This window comes from Dryobates pubescens, chromosome 13 (assembly GCF_014839835.1).
Source record: "Dryobates pubescens isolate bDryPub1 chromosome 13, bDryPub1.pri, whole genome shotgun sequence".
NCBI classification, from domain to species: Eukaryota; Metazoa; Chordata; class Aves; order Piciformes; family Picidae; genus Dryobates; species Dryobates pubescens.
The window spans coordinates 30,530,618-30,551,216 of NC_071624.1; the positions used below are offsets into that span (position 1 = coordinate 30,530,618).

The 20,599-nt window shown below is 47.5% G+C and overlaps 1 protein-coding gene across 9 annotated transcripts in view; it reads right to left on the reverse strand.

Moving 5' to 3' along the window:
• The window catches only part of BCAS3 (BCAS3 microtubule associated cell migration factor), a 375,413-nt gene that overhangs the window by 446 nt on the left and 354,368 nt on the right, over positions 1 to 20,599 (reverse strand). For 2 of the 9 annotated variants that reach the window (XM_054166698.1, XM_054166697.1), the window contains one exon: positions 17,293 to 17,358. The exons of the other annotated variants lie outside the window; for them this stretch is intronic. In XM_054166698.1, the coding sequence (XP_054022673.1) occupies positions 17,293 to 17,358 (66 nt within the window). The remainder of the gene's footprint in view (positions 1 to 17,292; positions 17,359 to 20,599) is intronic. 9 annotated transcript variants of the gene reach the window in all.

The window sequence follows — 20,599 nt, forward strand, 5'->3', positions numbered from 1 at the left end:
CAAGTGCCATTAGACAGTCACTTTATTGACAAATCTCATTGCACCACTGCTTTAACATTAGCTTGCCATCCATCTTTTTCAGGGTGATTTGATGGATCACCCCAGAGGCCTCCCAGCTCCTGGGTCTACTTCCCTGCCAGGCTCCCAGCTCAGCTGAGCTGAAGCAGAGCTGGATGGAGATGTTATACCCTGCCCAGCAGAGTGGCTCTTGCCTGGGGAGAAGGCCACTGGTTCAGGATGTGTCAGGACTAGATAGAGGAGATGCTCAAGGCTGAACTGAGCAGGGTGCAAAGGGTACAGTTAGGTGATGAAACATCTTTCCTCCACAGCAGTGGTGCTAGGATGGTGGGGGAGTGTCAGCAATACTGGTTACTGGTGGTCTGTACCAGCATGACATATCCACTGCTGTTCTCCACCTTGGGAACGCCAGGGACTTTCCACAACCCTTTATCCTGCACAAATGAACATAAATAACTCTACTTTTTCAAGCCAAAAGGAAAAATATCCCCTTTCCTACGTGCCTGAGCTGTGCCTCAGAGCAAAAAGAGCAAGCAGGCCTGCCTGTGCCTCTCCCTCTCCCAGTCACACACATCCAGACATCTCCCCTCACTGACCTCTCAGAGCCTTTACTGCTCCTTAATCTCAACCAGGAGGATTTTTGTGTGCACAGAGCATCATTTCTGACTGTGGCCTCTCTGAGCCACTTGAACCCAACAGTTGCCTGGGTGGCAGCGTGCGGCAGCGTCGCCGGGCAGCATCGCCCTGGCCAGCACTCAGCGGTGACACGCAGCAGAGAGATTAGGCAGAGCCCCACATCCAGCACAGGAATCCTCCCCCAGACACATGGTGACAGGCTACAAGAAATGTTCTGGTGAGTTGTGACGTGTGGCCCCGAGTGCAACTTCCATCAGCTGCAAGGGATGAGATGGGGAAAGGACGAGGGGCAACAGCTTCAAATTAGAGCTGAGTAGATTTAGATTGGACATCAGGAAGAAGTTAATTACTGTGAGAGTGGTGAGACACTGGAATAGGTAGTCCAGAGAAGTTTTGGATGCTTCATCCCTGGAAGTGTTTAAAACCAGGCTGGATGAGGCTTTGAGCAACCTGATCTGGTGGGAGGTGGGTTGGAAGCAGACAATCTTTAAGGTCCCTTCCAACTCAAACCATTCTGTGTTTCTATGGTAGGGGCTTCCTATCATAGAATTCCTCTGCTGCCAAAGGGGAAGGATGAAAAAAACCCTCTTGTTTGCTGCATGTTGTCATGTTGTGTGTACGAGACAGGGTGCAAACCATGGGAGCAGGTTGGAAGCTTTTCCTATCCCTGCAGCAAGAGTTTTGCCTGGATGGGGATGGAAAGAAGCTTCAGAGGCAGGAGTGTGAAGAGCGCTGCTCACTTTGCTCTCTGCTAAATATCACTGCACTGTTTGTGCACCTCTGTCTCATCTTGAGATAGTTAACCTTTAGTATGGCCTCAGGTTGCACCAGGGGAGGTCTAGATTAGGAAAACTTTCTTCACTGAAAGGGTCATCAGGCACTGGAACAGGCTGCTCAGGGAAGTGGTGGAGTCACCATCCCTGAAGGTATTTAAAAGATGTTTGGATGAGGAGCTTAGGGACATGGTCTAACAGCTGTGTGAAGGGGGATGTTAGGTTATGGTCATCTTGGTCTCAATGATCTTGAGGTCTTTTCCAACCAGGGAATTCTAGGATTGCTGTTCCTCCATGACTGTACACACCAGGACAGCTCTTTTACTGCACCAGGACTCAAGAGGTAAGGACATATCTACACACAAAGTGCCCAGCAAAAGCAGAAAGTCAGTTCTTCACTGGAACAAAAAGCATCTCACTCCAGTATGCTGGAGTGCCTGGGCATGGTGGGGACAGCAGTCAGGTGAGTGCACACCTAGTAAAGGAGGGCTCAGGGGTTTAGTTCTTGACCATGGAGGCAACTTGCAATGGAGATAATCTGCCCAGGATACATGAAAACCAGATCAGCAGGAAACCAGTCACCCGATAAGCAGCGACACTAATGAGCTCAGCTGGATTCATCACCACTCCTCGCCAGTATTTGGGGAAGGAATGTCCATGTCTAAACCTCTTCATTTTCCTCACATCCTTACTCTCCCATGAGTTCAGGAAGTGAAAACAGTAATTTAAATCAGAAATGAGTGGCGTATCCCACACTAATACTGTGCTTATCCTGTCTGATTTGGGGCTTTTATCTCCCTGCACACACAGCTGGCTTCGGTTAAACGTCCCACGTCAGAGCTCTCGGGCGCTGGGCAGCCACTGCCTGCACTGGACAGGTTGGGGCTCCCCAAACAGTGCTTGGGCTGCTGAGCTCCTCACAGGGCTGCTTCTCTCTCTCTTTTAAAGCTATAATTGATTTTCAGGCAAATGTTGTGTTTCCAGTCACCGTAGCAAAAGAAGGGAGAGGGAAAGAGTGAGGGAGTGGTTGTTTCCCCACAGCCCCACAGCTCCTGCAGGGCCATTTCTGTCCCTCAGGTCATGGGGCCAAGATCTTGCCCATGAGCTCCTGCCTGTCCTTGGACATGTCATGTCCTGCCTGTCCTTTGGTGACTCGTGTGGCATAGTATGCCCTGCCAGGATGGGATTTTTGGGAATTCAGACCTGTAGGGTGGCTTTTGGGGGGGGCAGGATTTCTGCAGCCAGCAGCTCTTGTCATCTCTGCGAGGGACTGCCAGGGGGTGGCACTGCAGAGACTGATGCCAGCCAAGGAAAAACTATGGACAACACATAGGGGAGGCAGAGTGGTGGGCACAGGGCCTGGATGAGGAGTCTGGGGTCCTGTTCTGGCTTGGCATCACCAGTGCTCCCTCCTTGCTGCTCCCAGGTAGGTAAACCCCTTTGATTTGCAACCAGGAGGGGCAAAAGAGAGAGATTCAAAGGCTCCAGAGGAACTGGAGGGGATGTTTTCCAGCCCTACAGTCTGCACAGAGCTTGCTTTGGGTTTGAAGAGTGGATCAGACTTAAAATCCAGGGGAGCTCCTGCACACCCCAAGCACTACACATTCCCCTGGGTAAATGATCTTGGGTGCTCTCAGACGGCGCAGCGGCGCGAACCTGCTTGCTCTGGAACTAATTACACAGCGTGGCAGACGAGCTGTGTATTCTGATACCCAAGAAAGTGTTGTAAAACCTCTGACTGCTGCAGCAGCAAGCACTGCTGTGCTCAGGAAATTGGGCTCTTGCCCTCGCCCCAGCCTGGCTCTCATGCACGCCTGGGTCACACGAGATGAGCAATTAGCCCTTACAAGCTCACCAGGGACTACCTGCGCTGCACGTATGACCCCTAGGAGCACAGCCAGTACATCTTCCTATGTTCCCCTAAATTAACCCATTTTCTTCCCCAGATGTTTTGTTAATAAAAAAAATATAATTAAAAATCACCAAAAGATGAGTTCAAACTTATCTTCCCTCCTCCCAGACCTTCCAACAGACACAGGAACACGGATGCTGTTCCCATGGGAAGGCTCAGACTAGACTGGGAATGGCTCCATGGTGTTGGACGCCCTTCCTCTTATGGGGTAAAAAAACAGGAGATAATTTCTGATAGACCTGGAGGGTCCCACCAAGTGCAGAAGAAGCCACCATGGCATAGTGAGGCTGTTGGGTATGAGAAGAGACAGGTCCCTACAGACAGGTAGTGTGGGCAGTGCTGACCTCCTACTGGTCCAGGATGGAGCAGCCCAAGGCCTGTGGCATATCTGGAAAGAGGTGAAATACTTCTCAGACCTAAATAAGATGGGTCACATAACTGATCAGACCACCAATGTCCTCTGTGTCACCATCCCTGGAGGTGTTATAAAACCCATGTGGATGTGGCACTTGGGGACAGGGTTTAGTGGGTCTGGTGGTGGTGGGCTGATGGTTGGACTTGATCTTGGAGGTCATTCCCAACTTTAATGATTACCTGATCCTCTGTGCTGGGAACACACTTGCTGAAAAAACGCAGAATAGAAGCAAAATGCAGGACTCCCTCATGGAAAGATGGGGTGAGGAGCAGGACATCCTGGCCGAAGGCTCAGCACCGCGCTGGCAGAGCAGGACACAGCATTTACTTCGGTGGAGTTACGCCAGGAATGGACTTGGCCCCAGCATGTCTGAGGGTTATTGTATCTGCATTCCCCCATGCATATACTGTCGAGATGTATTAACTTCCTTAAATGTACCAGTAAAACAACCTCTTATGATACACTTTAATGAACTTGTACAGTAGCCAACAAATTGTGCATCATATAAAACCCATTCGGCCTTATAGACTCTCTGGCTATTTTGTAATAACTGCAATTTGCTTCTGCTGAAGCAAGATAACCAGGGTTGAGAAGTCAGACTTTGCAGAAACCTAAATATTTGATTTGGGGGGGGGGGGGAGGGGAGGGTTAGGGGGGATGGGGGGAGGAGGAGTGGGTGGGAGAAGGAAGAAAGGGGCCTCTGGGAGCTATTTATGGGGTCAAAATAACATGAGACCTGCTCTTCTCGTAGCATTTCCACCATCAAGGAAATGAAATACTGTGAGAAGACCAGCACTTGCATTATTTTGGCCCCATAAATGGCTCCCTGAGGCTTTCAGAAGCCCGTGAAAAACAAACACAAACACAAATAAATGCTAATACTGGAAACGTAAATAGTAAAACCTGCCCATGTCCCCGGAGGAAACGACTCACAAAGTCCTGACTGCCCTGCAAATGAAAGAAAAAAAAGACAGACAGGAAAAAAAGATGAAGGAGCAGGAACATCTGCTGAAGCCATGAGGAGAAAGTCACTTCAGGGGAGCTGGGAACAGCCCTGCTTGTGCTTTTGATGGTAACAGTAATGGGCACCGCTGGCATCACTCAGGGTCCCAGAATAACAGGGATTTTCAGGGCACACGTGCTTTCCACCAAGCTGAAGGCAGAAGCACTAAAAATCCTTCTTGCAGCCATCAAGAGCAGGGTTAAGGTGGCACAGTGTGGCCAGCCAAGGTCCCCAGCCCACCTTGGAGACAGCTGTCCCTGTCCCATGGCCCTGCAGCATTTGGCACGTTCGGGAGCTGTGGGAACACTGATGTCGGTTGGAGAAGAAAAGGGTGTTCAAGGTGCTGCAAAGCAAATGCTGGCTGCTCTCTGCTTGGCGTGGCTTCCAGCGAGCCTGCCCACAGGCTGGCACCAGCCTTCCTGTGGCACCGCATGAGAAACTGAGAACAGAGCCTCCCACAAAACATTTCCTTCTGCTGGTATTCCCAACCACCATGCTAAAGCCTGATAGCCCTGCCTGCTCTGCTACCACCCCAGCCACTCTGCTCTCCCTGAGTTGCTGCCAAGCTGGAGAGGAGGAAGAGAAGGAGGAGCTGCTTTGGAGACAGCCTGGGCTCCTCAGGTCTGGAGCAGCGATGCAGCTGCACCTTTAGTTCCAGAAAGCTCCAGGAACTGTCAAAGGACCCCATCAAATCTAGAAAGGTACAAAGCCCTGCCAAGCTTAAATGTGAAACCATTTTATAGGGCACATTAATTCAATGCCTGAAGAAAATCTATACAGCCCTCTTTTGCCCGGAACACTCATAAATTATGCTGCCTTTCTCCTTCGTGCTCTCTCTCTAGTGGTCCACTTGAAGCCGTGGTATCTCCTTTATGTCTACTCAAAGAAATCTCATCTCCAGTGCATTATTTCTTCTAATGGTTTTTCCCCTTTCTCTCTGTTTGCTTTCCCCTCTTAAGCACAGTTGCAAAACACCCTCCCAAATCATTCGCTGGAAGAACTGACCCTTTCCTCTTACCTACCCAGGGCTGCCCAGGCTCCCGCGCAGCCCGGGATAAATGATACAATGACAGCAGCCTGATGTGTCAGGGCAGCGGGGAAGCGGCAGCAACTCTGAATACAAGAATTATTCTTCATCATCTCAAACTGTCACAACACATTACCCTCAAAGCCGCAGCTCGCTGAAGGAGTGACCCTGGACTGAATGGGAGAGTGCTCGGGGAAAGAACTAATTGTAGCCTCTTTTCACACGTCAGTCACTTTTCACAGCACCAAGCCTTTCAAGCTCAACTAATGTCAAGTTCCCTTTTCCTTTTGCTGGGCTGAGTATTTCTGATTTTTTAAGGGTGGCATTTTTAAAGGAACAAGGTCTCTGGTGAGGGATGAGGCCAGGAAGGGGAGGGAAGGAAGCGTCGGGCGTGAGCACGCATCAGAAAGTCCATCAGACGCCTGAAGACTCGTTAGGAATTAGACAATTAACAAGTAGGAATGCAGGAAGTGGGGTAATGGCCAGCAGGGCTCGAATCTCCTCGATTTCAGTTCTGTCATTCACAGCGATTGTTTCAGGGAACGGTTCGGGCTCCACCATACACCGAGGGGGCTGTGAGCGCGGGAATGGCCTCAGCCCCCTCCCTGAAATTAGGATGCAAGATGAGCATTTTCCAGTGGTGGGGAGGGAAAACAAGATGCAGTCGTAAAACCCCCTCTCCCTGGCCACAAGCAGTTTTGGAATGAACGGCTAAAAAGGCCAAAATTAGAGACTTATTTAAAAATCAAAGATAATTTCCTTCGTTTGGGGGAGAAGAGAGCAGAGTCCCTGCTGACAGAGCTCTCAGAATGACAACCCAGTCTGTGCTCCTGGGCAGCAAACCTAAGGGCCCTTCAGACCTTCTTGTCTTTAACTGAAATCCTACAACATTCTGTGGCCAGGACTACTTTTTTCCACCCTTACCTTTGCACAATGCCTATCACAGGGGACTTGCTGAGCTGGACCGGGGCTTCTGAGTGTTACTTATTAACTGTAATGAATAATAATTACGTAGCTTCTGCCATCTGGATTCGCATTCAAAAGGATCCTATATGGAGCCAACACTAAAAGGCAATTTGTAGTAACACAATGGAAGGCTTGAGGGTCTCTTAAACTGTTTGTAATTTACCCAACGCTCCCCAGTGAATGGATTAGTTAAACATTTTTATTTCACTGATTGCTGCTGAGGGGAGTGGGACATGCTCCCCCTTCCCGAGAGGAGCTCACACCAGCCCCCGACGCCCGGCTTCTGCTTCCCAGTACGCTGACCCACACTTTTACACATCAGCTCTCCAACCTGCGCTGCTTAGACAACATCCCAAACTTAGCTGGACCCTTTTGACTCTATTTCTGGATGAACACTTACTATGAACATCATAACTGGTCCCCATGGGAGCTGGGGACACTGCCTGGGATGGGCATAGTGCAGCCCAAGGCAGGAAGGGGCTCGAAAGATGATGTAGGGTTACAAATTCCACCCATGCCAGAAAGCCTTGGAAACTGCATTGCTGCTACTGCAGCTGTAGGTTTTTGCTTGGGTATTCTCTTATTTTTGTAATATGAAATGCAATTATGCTAATGAGGGAGCTCTAATTATAATCCATCTCCACTACCCTTGGCGGCTGCTCCAAGACAAGGACCTGCGGAGCTGGCTCCAGCCCCGTGGCCTTGCTGGCAGTGAGGGCAGGGTTTGCGGGGGGAGGGAGCACCATATCCCGGGGGGGAAACCTTCACTTTTGGGTACTCAGATGAGCAAAACCAGTTAATATTGAACTGCAGAGTAACAAAAGCACTGAGTAGTCACTAAAGCTCTGAATTTTCCAAGCTCCTTTCCATTTGAGGTGGACAAAAAGAAATTTCTGGGCAAATCTATTTTGTACTTTCCTCCTTTCAAATAGGAGAACAGAGAGAGAGTCACTTCCCATCTCTCTCTATTGCTATAATGTTGACAAGTTTGTATGACTATAATAATATTTAAAAGTTAATTAAACATGCTCTCTGCCCCATGCCCTGTAGAAGACATTAACCCATGCCAGCTCCCCTCACACTCCAGCAACCAGTGCATCAGCAGTGAGCACCGGTTTGCTGTGATGCTTTGGGTGGCCATGACAGACCTCCCCATAAAAATGCTTCTTTTCCCTTTTCTTGTTAAGCCAGCAGTGTGAGAACAGTCATTTTAGACTCCATTCAAAAGGAGCAACGCAACACTATGGCACCTGAACACTGAAAATCACTTCCTGTATTAGAACCATTTCATCCTGCTGCAACCTGAAAGAAGTTGAGGCACCACAAAAGCACCTACATTAAATTTGCAAAGTAAAGAAGAGTGGGAAATGCTGCCTGAGCAACCTCTCTGGAATCAGGATTCAGTGGCCTATGTAAAATATTAGTTCCTGTCAAACTCCCTTACAGCAGCTCCAGCGCTGAATCCACACAGAGTTCCCTAGTGCCATGCACTTGGAGATGAAACCTGGCACCTCGGAAAGAAGGTGGCAGGATATAGCAAGGAGATGAGGAGGTACAGGAGGCAGGGGGGAAGCAAGGGAGTGAAGACTGAACCTTCTGAACATCAGAGCCCCACTGAGACCGCAGATTTCATTTCTAGTGCCTTATTTCAGCACGAAGATGCCAAACAACTCACACTTACGAAACGGGGAGGACATCTGAACTTACATAAATGTCTGGGTTTACCTCAGGCACGAAGAGATTGTTGAGATATGGACAAAACATTTTCATGCACGAACATCTGAAGAATATTGTCTACCCAAAGAGAAAGAAAAAAAAAAAAGGCCAACAGCTTTTGGGTTTTAAAAAGAGAACCCAAAAAGCTCCAGATGACTCCAGCCTCTGGAGCAGGAGACCCAAGACTTTGGCATCTTGCCAGACTTGACTCTGAGCATTTTATGGAAGGTTAAAAGTGCACTAGATAAAGGAGCAGCATTTAGAGGGAGACTATTCTTCACGATAGGCACTTTCACAGTGACTGCAGTGCTTTTAAAAAATAATCTCAAGTTTCCTAGAGCTCTCTATTTTTTTATCCCCCCCCCCCCCCCCCCCTCCCCCCCCCCAAGAGTTTTAGGATGTTTTCCTACGTAAATGGCACTGCAGAAGGAGGAGTTACTGCTTTTAGGCAGCATGTGAGATTTTCAAAGCTGGAAAAGTCAAATGCTTATAGAAAAAGACCTTTCTGTAGCCCATCCACTTTATGGAAGTCCTTCTGCAAGGTTTCTCTGAGAGTTTTTCAAATGGGTATGCAGATATGGTTGCCTGAGAATAAAGGAATTCCCTCCCACCCCCATCTTGAAAGTTTCAATGTGCTGCTCCAGTAAATCCTGTAACATACCTTACACGTTCTACATGCTTTTCCTGTGCAAACCCATCTGTGTACAAGGGTTGGTGGGGGTTTTTTTAATGTATTTAGGCAGAATTATCTTGTATCTTCAGTTACGCAAGCAGCACATCTGTGTATATCACAGCAAAAGCATTTGCAGAGAAAACACTGTATTAAAATTCCTGGGTTTGGTCTCTCATTCCCAGGGTTATGGGAGTGCCTTGGATTGCTCAACAGTGACCCCTCCGTCAGCCTCTCACTCCACAAAGGAAAAGACGACTTCAGTGTAATCTGTGCCTTCATGACACCTACCAGCTCCGTGTCTTACACCCTCCAGACTCCAGATCTTGCTCAGATGTTTTGGAGGTGATGCTCCTAATCCTGAAACCACCACGCTTCTATCCAGAGAAGGTCTGGAGCCAATGTCTGGATCTAAGCATCTCCCTACCTGCCAGAGCTGGAGCCACTGGAGGGGTTGGGGGTTTCTGTCTCACAGGCAGCTGCAGCAATGCAGAAGGTGACAATCAGGAGTGCTAGGGGTCCCTCCTTCTTTCCTGGGCTTGGCTGAACAGTCTCAGAAAAAAAACTGAGTAGGGAAAAGCTGCCTGAAGGTCAAACCCATGAACCCAGTGATTACCTCTTACTGATACGCTGAACAGGGGATTTCAGCCACGCCTCACCCTCCAAACTTCAGCAGCTTCTTTCATGTCTAAGACCTATCTTTTTTTCTCCTCCTGTGATGCTGCCTCTGTTACTTGGCCTCCTTAATAACCCTCAGTTGGGAAGACAAGGCAGCCCCAGAGGAGGACAACCCCTGTGCTTGGAGCGTGCATCTGAGTGCCTCTCGCATGTGTGCCTTGTGTGCTTCTGACACAAACGTATTGCTGAGTTCATTTTAGAAGGATAATGTTACAAAGCAAAGCAATTCTGGCACAGCTTCTAGTACTTCTGACACGAAGTGGCCTTTTGGGCCAGTCAGGAAAGCTACTGAGAGGCTCTGGGCTGTCTCCCCAGTGCAGATTGATGCTGAGGAGGAAGCTGGACTGGAATTTGGGTTGGATTCAAAGGAGAAGTTAAAAGTTTGAGGGGAGCAGATGCTCAGCTGGTCCAAATCAGAAGAGTTTCGTTGACGAAATGATGTCACCGTGGACTCAGCCTTGTCTGCTCCTCTAAACAGTTCAAGGCTCTGGAGTTGGAAAAGCTCAGGTGGAGATCTAAAGAGCAGAGGTCTCCTCCTTTTCATTTCCCCAGCACTAGTTTTGAGTGTTGCTGAGAAAGTCCAAATCCATCCAAATAATCCTGGCTCCAAACATGACCTAGTTGGTCTATTTAGCCAGTTATTGTAAAGATTACGCTGCCATCACTGCTTCAAGCAGACCAATTTTCTGAACACAGACCTAATTTTACGAAGCACTCAGAGCTTGCAGTAGTACCCTTAAAATCACATCTCTACCTAGATTGAGTATTAACCCAGCCTGGAAAAACAACAGGCCAACCTTGTGGGCTCGCTCTCTTGCAGGATTGCTTGAGGCTCTTAATCCACTCTCTCTTATTTATACAGCTCCAAATTCTGATGTTAAATACGAAAGAGCCTTGATAAAAACCTGACATCTGAAGCCTAATTTGGCCCTTTGTTTGTGGAGCTGTTCCATGCAGCCGCTTACGCTCGTTCTTGTGAAGCCAGAAGGCAGCTGAGAGAAGGAAATTGGATGTTTTCACTTTTAAAATTCCTGTTTTCAAGAACTGTTCCCAGTATTGATCCTAACACACTCTGCCTTTTTAGTTGCACTCTCACAAGCCCTGTCAAAAGTGTGAATGAGCCTGTGGATGAGTGTGTGGAGGAGGAGAACCCTTGTGTGAAATCTAAAAGACCTAATGGCAAACCAAGGCATTCCTCTGGCCACAGCCCACATCAAAGGCAATTTAAATCATCTCAAGCTGTGCAGACCCTGCCTTGTACATGGGCATCTGGCAGGGAAGTCAAGAGAACTACTTGCCCTTCACCTCTGCAGACTTTTTGCTCCCATTTCAATGGGTGCCCAGTCACGTTTCCAAAAGCTAAACCAAAGAGATAACACAATCCTGGCATGACACAACCTAAAGCCCTGAGTGAAGAGAAAAAAAATCACACCCAGATTCCAGGTTAGAGACTTGTCCCTGCACAGTTCACTTCCCCACTGCAGATGAGGGAGGAAGGCTGCTAGGTTAATTTGTCTTCTGATGAATGCCTCCAAACATCATTTCCACCTGACAGCCTGGCCTCAGCGACAGAGTGCCCAGTGGGAAGAGCTGCTCAGAGTGGTCTGTGGGAATAGGTGGGAGATGCTGTCCATGGGAATGCTGTGCTCTGCCTTAGGAGAAAACCAGCACAGCAATACACTCCAGCATCCCTCAGCACACTGCATGGTACTGGGTACCCCAGCATGGTGTTCTCTGTATCTAGTTAGGGAATCACCACCATTTCCATCCCACTCACCTCAACCAGGGTGCTGCTTTTGCTCACCACCCACATCCACCCATGGCTCCTCGCTCTCACACTGTGCCACCGAGCTGGAGCAGACCAGGTCCTGGCTGCTGACTCTGCTGACACCTTCCTGCCTGAAGGCTTCCCAGAAAAAAAACATCTTTGGAAATGGTTGGAGAAGTGATACTGACCCTTTGTCTTTCACAACACCATCAGCTTTTGGTGTAAACACAGAGTTCATGCGTTGGGCAGATACTGAGAAAGTCACTGACCAAGGAAATAACAAATAAATACCCCAAATAAAGAAATAAGTAAAAGAGATGGTATTTGAGCTGTGGGGGGCTTCTTGGAAAAAGGGATAAAATGCCTCACACAGAACAAGGCAGTAAACAGTTTATGTCCTGGAAGAGCCATTTTATAGGGTGGGTGGCTTCCTGTTGTGTCAGAGGTGACACGCCACCAGCCAGCATCAGGCACTCCCAAATTCTGTTGTCTTTTCACAACAGCAAATGGCTGCTTGAAAAATGCATCCCTTTACCACTTATTTCTGTGTGCACAGAAAACTAATTCCACCCTCCCTGGGCTGTGGGATGGGCTGTGGGGAAGCTGCCTGGAGAAAACCTGGAGGGTCTTGCTAACATCTGAGAAGTGCAGAGCAAAGACTTCAAGCCAGGCAGCAACAAAAGCACTGCTGCCTTGTCTGAAGCAGCAGGAATGAAAAGCAGAATCTAAACAACACAAGTGGGGGGAAAAGCTATTTACATTTTTGAGAAGCTTCACTCTTTTCCTAAAGGAGCTCAGGCATCACCAAACACGGAGTTACCAGGGATATAATTTAAGAGGGCACCAGCAGAAATGTGGCACAAAGCTGCCTATCTTTTTGTCTTTGTGTTTTGTCTCCACATCCTTTCCATCCTCTGTGAACACAACTTCTACACAGCACCATTTTGACAGGAAGAAAACACCTTCAAAACTTTCAGCCACTCCCATGAACCTCCACAGGAGTCCTGAATATCCTGCACTTCTGCTGGGGCAGCAGTGTAGATGGTTTCTGCACCTGGGAAGGAATAACCCTCTGCACCAGTACAAGTGAGGGGCTGACCTACTGGAAAACAGCTCTGTGGAGAAGGACCTGGGAGTCCTGGTGGACAACAAGTTCACCATAAGCCAGCAATGGAACCTCGTGGCCAAGAAGGTCTCCTGGGGTGCGTTAAGAAGAGTGTAACCAGCAGGTCAAGGGAGGTTCACCTCCCCCTCTACTTTGCTTTGGTGAGGCTGCATCTGCACCATTATGCTCACTTCTAGGCTCCTCAGTTCAACAGGGATAAGGGGAGAGAGACCCAACAGAGGCTACAAAGGTGCTGAGGGATCTGGAGCATCTCTGCGAGAAGGAGAGGCTGAGAGACCTGGAGTTGTTTAGCCTGGAGAAGAGCAGCGTGAGAGGGGATCTGACCAGTGCTGATTAAAAGCCAAAGGGTGGAGGCCATGAGGATGGGGCTGGGCCCTTTTCAGTTGTGACCAGCGACAGGGCAAGGGGCAACAGGTCCAAACTAGAACCCAGGGGGTTCCACCCAAACGTAAAGGAAAAAATTTCTTTGGTGTGAGGGTTCTGGAGCCCTGGAGCAGGCTGCCCAGAGAGCTTGTGGAGTCTCCTACTCTGGAGACTTTCCAAACCTGCCTGCACATTGTGACCCTGGGCAACCTGCTGTGAGCTGGAGAAGATGATGTCTGGAGGTCCCTTCCAACCCCTACCCTTCTATGATTCTCCACTTGCCAAACACTTCCAACCCATTTGTCATTTCTCTTACTCATTTTTCTCTTTGTCAGCCTCTTGTGCACACGATATTGAGCAATAACAACCAGAGGAGGATGAAAACTGCTTGCAGCTTGAGAAGTGAGCTCAGGATATGATTCCTCCTCACCGGATGCCTGGAAGATGTCACTGAAATTCTCTCTCCCTTAGTGCAACCAGCGTGGAGCCAATATGAACTCCCAGCAAAGTGCTTAAAACCCCATCATTTATAATAACTGTTAAATGATGAGACATTGTTTACCCAGATCACAAGATAAATTCTCACTTACAGAATGCTTGCCTGACCATCCTGAACGTCATCTGGTTTTTATTTAAATGCAAAATGTAATTAGGCTCCCAATAACACAGCAGAAGAATTCAATAAGATAGGGCTTTTCACTTACAGTTTAATATTAACATTTTCCCATAAATGTTAATGAATAAAAGTCTACTGTTTTATGTATTATCCATGGTGGGGAGACAGCAGGCTAGGAATGGAAGGAAAGTTAATCTTTTCATACCACAAATGGCCATATATACCTCATGGAGAACTAACTGTTCCCAGCATTGACAGGGATCTGGCCACAACACAGATTTCTCCTGGGGCAGCCACCAGACCTGGTCCCATGGGATGTGTTCCAGGCAGTCTCCCTCCCTACTGTTCCTCCTTCAGTCAAAAAAATCCCTTTTTTCTCCTCCTTTTACCCTTTCCCTCTTTCCCCTCATCCTGCTTTCTGCCAGACCATCTCCACCAGACTCACTATGAGCATCAGATAGTGAACAAAATCACTGGTAGGCAAGGATACAGCTCCAAGCCTGGAAGTTCTCAGCCTCCCCTATGGATAGCAAGGTTAGATTGTCGGAAAAATCAGGCTACTCTTTGCCTGGTAGTCTGTTAGAGACATGGGTAGGGGTGATGAGAGGCGATGGCAGGGCTGCAGACCACACTGTGATGATAGGAAATGATATGGCATCTGAATGGGTGGGAGAAAGCCCATGGGGCTGGTGGAGGTGGCACTTAGGGAGTCCATCAAGCAACTTGTGCCTTATGATGGCAAAGCATGAGGAGCATACCCTATAGTGGAAAAGGGACCTCTGTGGCTGAATTGACTGAAAGGGCCAGAGGCTTGGCTCACCCTGGAACATTTTAATTGTTTTAGCTTCAGACCTTTCAGCTGTTGCTGGAGTTTTGCTGTGTTAATGCCTCTTTGCTGTTTGGTGACTCATACTTTGTTATATTTCTCTAACAAGAAGTGTTCATTTAACAGTTCAGCTGCATAAATGTGTTTCCATTCTACAGCCTGCTCTTCCTTCTCCCCTGGTGAGGGCAATACATGGTCTGGGAGCTGTGCAATGACCTCGTAGTTGGACTTGAGGATCAAAGAATCACAGAATCATGGAAGCAACCTCTAAAGGTCATCTAGTCCCAACCACCCCTGCAGTAAGCAGGGACATCCCTACCTAGTTTGGTTGCTCAGAACCCCATCAAGCCTGCCTTAAAGCTCCTTTCCAACTCTTTGACTTGGGCCATCATCCTTTCACAATCTGGGGAGCAGTAGATGCCCTCAGCATCAGTGTGATGCTAATTCTCTGCATGGGCAGCAAGGGCAGTCAGCAAATTTGCCACAGGTTGTTTTAAGGTTAATAAAGGTTCCAACTTCCTTTTGCAAGACATGCAGGAGGTCTGCAATGGGCAGAAATGGGAGCAGCGTCAGCTGTGCAATCCCCAACAGTGAGATGCTGAAGTGGGAATGTGGTGGTGGCACAATCTCTGGCTGGCCACATGTCCTCCACCACTGAAAACATGGCATGCCCTGTGCCTCATCCTGAACATGAGCCTCATGGGAGTCATGTAAGGCTGTACAGGAATTTCAGGGCATGTTGGCCTCTCCAGGGCTCAGATGGCAAAGCTGGAGTAGAGAGCAAGGCGGCACAAAGGCGGCAGCAGTGTCAAGTGGAGACCAAGCCAGGAGCAAATCCCAGGCAGTGCTGCACACACCTAAAGTTACTGCTCTAAAAATCAGCCAAACTCTGTAAGGCTCTCTGGGGTTGCTTGGCTTGGGAAGAGGGAGAGGAACTGTCTTGTCTTTATTCTGCCACCACCTCAGCAGCTGCAACAAGTTTTGGCTCATAAAACAGCTGTAAAAATACCAGTCCTGGTTCAAATGCTGGGAGATGAGGGCTCTCATACTTGCTGAGAAAGATATGCTTGCCATAAGTTGTATCCTGCATGAAAATACAAGGCAAAGACCCCTGAAAGGAGTAACAAGGCAATTACAGAGACTAGAGATGGAAAAAATCCTGCAGTTTCCCAGTCTCCTGCACCCTGCTCACCGTGGGACTGCATGGTGTGGGGCAGGCTTTGGACCTTGGACTTTTAAAGGGAAGATTTAATAAACACTGAGAAATATTTCTAAATATTTAGAAAACCCAAAATAACAGATTGCCAAGCCAAGCTGTACAAACAGAAAATGAATTTAGAAAACTGTTAAAAACCAACAGCTTCTGCCTGCACCAAAAGCCACGTCTCGAAATAGCAAAGCATCACCTCATGGGCATGATGCTGCAAACAGAGCTGCAGGGATGCTCAGCCCTTTGCAGAACCAGGCCTGACTGAATGCCCACTGTGGTTCTCCTCTTGTTCTCCTCAAAATCAATAGCACAAGCCTCAGAGATGCAAAAAGCTTAATGCTTTAGGAGGTACTCAGCAAAACAGTCAAATTTGAGCAAAGCCAAGCGAGACACAACAGAGCTTTACATTCTCCTGTGAAACCCCAGAGCACTGCAGTAGGAAAATTAATTTGCTTAATCATTAGGAGAAAAAAAACAAACCAAACCCACAACAAAACCAGCCCACAAAGCAAAGCAAAATCCAGCACAACAACAAAAAAATCTCTAAGGAGAAAGGGAATTGTTTCTCTGTTAACTACTTTGGAGACAAAAGCACTGGAAGAAAAATGTCCAGGTCCAATAATGTCATAACCTGATTACAGCCTGCACAGAAGAGCTCAAACACGTGCAGAACAATGAGCAAGAAATTAAGTTTGAAATTGAGTGCTGGCCCTATCTTGTGTCACTTCTTTATATTCCAGCAGAAAGGACACTGCTGAGCTCATTTCACATACAGCAGTGCGAGCTGGCCTGGCTGCAGACATCATTTACTCATCCCCTAGCTGCTGCTCCCTGCTTCTTTCTCAGGCAGGAATGACAAATCTAGAAATGTGCCTGCACTTTGTTTTATTATGGTATCGATTTTCCTGCAAAGGGAAAGTGCATTTATCCCCCAGCTCTGCGTGCTGGCAAGAAAGGGTTAACAAAATGTTTATCACAAAGCTGGCTTCAGAGTTGAAAGTAATGTGATCAGTAATGAATTTTGTGTTACATTAGGTTGTATAAATGGACAGACAAGCGCAGACAACAAGTGGCCAGGAGTCGGGGCTAATCTAATGATGTAAAAATAGAGACAGCACCAATTATACTTGGGGCCAGCTCAGAGCTCCTGCAGGGACTGCAAATGAATAGGTACAAATCAAATTACTGACTAATAGACGCACTACAAGAGAGGGCAGTCAATGCTAAATACATTAGGGCCTTGTGACCTCTCTGCTCTGAACAGCAGAATCCTAAATTTGACTTAAAAAAAAAAAAAAAAGTATATATATAAAATAAAAATCAAAGCAACTCTTGTTCCTTTAAGGAGAGAAAGAGAACAATGTCATTTGTGAGGTGATTTGAGACACTTAGATAGTTGTGGGGCTTGGTGTTTTTTTTGCTGCTGTTTTGTTCCCCTGTGACCACCTTAAGGATGTAAGCTGACGGGGGGGGGGGTGGAGGGTGGGGGTTGCCTAGATTTTAAGAGCAAGGAGAAATATTCTTTGTGCAAAAGTTAAGACCTGATAGCAATACAGTTGTGTTACATACCAAAACATTTCAAAGCCATGTGCCTCTTTGGGGTGATGTTTTTTACTGCTACTTCACCGGCTGTGTCTGTATCAAAAATAAAAGAGCTCTTAAAAAAAAAAAATATTAACTCAAATTGCCTTGGTTTAAGAAGAAGAGAAAGGGGGAAAAAAAGGAATCTCCCCACACCACAACTGATAATAAGGAAATGCAGTTGATCAACTTGTTACCAAAAGGCAGAAAGTCAAAGCTGTCTCAGGGCACTATGGTCCCTTCAGAAACAAACAGCAAGGAATCTAAATTCACACCAGAAACATCTGTGGTATCAACACTCACTCCCCACCTTCCCTCCCCCTGGAAGAAATACCACTAAAAACTCCTGGGGCTGGTAGTGAGGCAGATTTGGAAACCTGGGAAATGGTTGGGAATGAAAATATCCTTGTTGGCCCGGGCCAGGCTGTGGGATGGGGCTGCTCCAGGGGCAGCGGTTTGGGGAGGAGAGAGCCAGAAACCCCTGCTGAAGTGCTCGGATGTCCTGCACGGGGCAGTTGTGCTATGGCTGCATGTTGCATGTGAGAAGCAACCAATAAACCCATGGCAAAATGTGGGCACTTCAAATGCTGCTGCTCTTCTCCAGCACCTCAAAAACGGTGGCTCCTCAAGAGCCCTGAATCCTCTCTTTTGAACAAGGCTCATGCAAATAAACCTTTTGTAGGAAGAACTGCATTGAGCTCTTGGATTTATTTGAGAGGGTAATTTAATCTCTGACCCTGGGATGAATATTCTGAGAGTTCAAAGGCTGCTTTTAGCATCAATGTTATTTGATAGCCAAGTGTGTTTGCTGCCCAGGCTGATTTCCCATTGAACCCATGCAGAAATCTCTTAGCAGAAATGCTCTTTGGAAGGAAAATCAATTGTTCCATGTTCCTGAGTTCCTGTATCCCATGTCCCACTTGGGATGAAGACCAACTGAGGAGAAGGAAGGGAATAATTGTCTTGGAAGAACCGAAAAGAAGAGGAAGGAATGAAAGAAGGAAAGGAGAGAGGGAGGGAGGAAGAAAGGAAGGAAGAAAGAAGGGATGAAATTTTGACTCTCTACAGGGCTAATCCTATTCCTCAAACTAAATGTACAGGTCCATCTATGTGCAGGTGGCTGCTCCTCTCTAATCATAGCTTGTGACCACAGACACTTTCTCTTTTGGAAGAAACCCAGGAAGGATGCTCCTTGCAGGGATCAGAGGCAGCGGCTCCCTCTCCTCTTCTGGCAGAGATGCACACTTCCACCTTAGCTAGGCAAGCCAGAAAGTGAGTGACTTCCCTCCTCCAACCACAAATTTCATACAAAGATTCAAAAAATGTCCCCCTGCAAGGCTCAGAGGTGTCAGGAACTGACTTATGCTCAGGCTGGTGCAACCACACAACTTTGTCTGGGGACTAGGATCCCAACTGCCCTGAGCACCGATCCCAGGTTTCTAACAGGCTATTCCCTACAGCACGTCTAATTAGCTCCACTTACTTACATCCCATTAATCAGGTTAAAGAGTTTGCTTCAGCATACAAGCTTCCTTCATCACATTATGAAATCTGGAAGGAATCCAGATGGTTTGTTGTGAGGGCCAGGTGCAGGGCATTCGCACCTCACCTCTGTGCCACTGGATTTCTGCAGGTGGCCGTTGACAGGCTCAGAGTTTTGCAGGAATTTTGGAAGAAAATTGGGTTGTCAAGGCCTGAAGCAGGCTGCCCAGGGCAATGGTGGAATCACTACCTCTGAAAGGGTTTCCAAGTTATGTAGAGGTGGTGCTGAGTGACATGGTTTAGTGGTGACCTGGCAGTGTTGGGTTAATGGTTGGACTCGATAAAGGTGCTTTAAGCACCTTGCTTCAGACCCTTCCCTGCCCAGACCTGCAGTGCTGGTTCTGAGATGCCAAATTTGGGGGCTGCTCTGCAATGTTTAATAGAGGCTCTTACTACAAGTTTGTATGAAATCTTGAGGTAGGGTAGACAGAGAAAAAAGTTATTTTGCTCTGTAAAGTGCTGTGCAAACTGAGTCATCACAGGGCACTGGATTTCATAATGAACTAACCCAAAAGGATATATGCCCACAAAAAATCAATTCTACTCTTGTATGTCCACAAAGCTGATCCACCACCTGTAAGCCACTGCAGCAATGTGGGCTGGAGTATGCTCTGCCAAAACAAGTTAGATGTAAGTACAGCATTCAAGCAGCCAACCAAACTGTAACAGAGAAGGCACAGCAGAGGCGCATGGACTGTCATCACACACTGCACATACACAGTAAGCCCTATCCTGCAGCTCTTCTGGCAGACAAGCCAGGGGTTTGACACTGGCAGCAGCACGTTTATCACTGAGGGAAGTTTGCAGTGTTGTCTATCCTGACAAAATCACCTGAGAAGTGATGAATCCTTACTTGTTTTATATGTTGACAATTCTCCCTTGGAGACCTGCCTGTTGTGTTAGATTTCTGAAGAAGAAATCTCCACTTCTGCCAGTGTGCTGTGTGCTTTATAGTAATAAACTTGAGAACACACAGAGAATGAGGCTTGATTGGGTGAATCATGTGGAAACCAAGCCTGAAGTTGTGCCTAAATTAGCATCCAGCTAAATCCTTCACCCAGGTCAAAGGAAGGTGGAGAAGATGGGATGAACTCCTCAGGGTTGAGAGTATCTTGCCTCTTGGTGCTGCAGATGCAGAGCTGCACCATTTCACGCTCACTGATGCTGTCCTGGAATTAGCAATTCCTTTCTGGGATGGGCTAACAGATCTACTGATTTTCCTTCAGGCCAGCCTATGTCTTAAGTTGAAGCCTAACGAATTTGGCTCCCTGAGATGTACACAAACCATGTAAGAACCCACATCAGCAGCATGGCTGCAGGCACTGTCCTCATCCCAGAGGGAATGGGCAGAGGGCACAAGGACAAAGCTTCAGCACAGATCACCCCCATGGCACAGGAACAGGGAATAGCCACAGGAATCATCTTCCACAGATACCCTTCAGAAAGCATCCTGTAGCTCAGACTGTAAAGGCTTGGTCCTCTATTACAACCTAACTTCCATTATTCTGGCTAGAAATGGCTAAAATGAAATTGAAAGCTTAAGAAATGCACTTGTGGAAGGAATACATAAATCAGAGCATTTCCTGATTACAGTATTTTTAGAGGGAAAGATTTCTAGCCTGGGCTGGCAATTTCTGCATATCCAGTCTGAGTGGAACATTGTCAGGGAGATTTGTCTCCTGGAAGCACAGTTTCATAAATCACAATGCTAGCTTTTATTTTTATGGGTTTGTTTTTGTTTGGTTTGAGACTG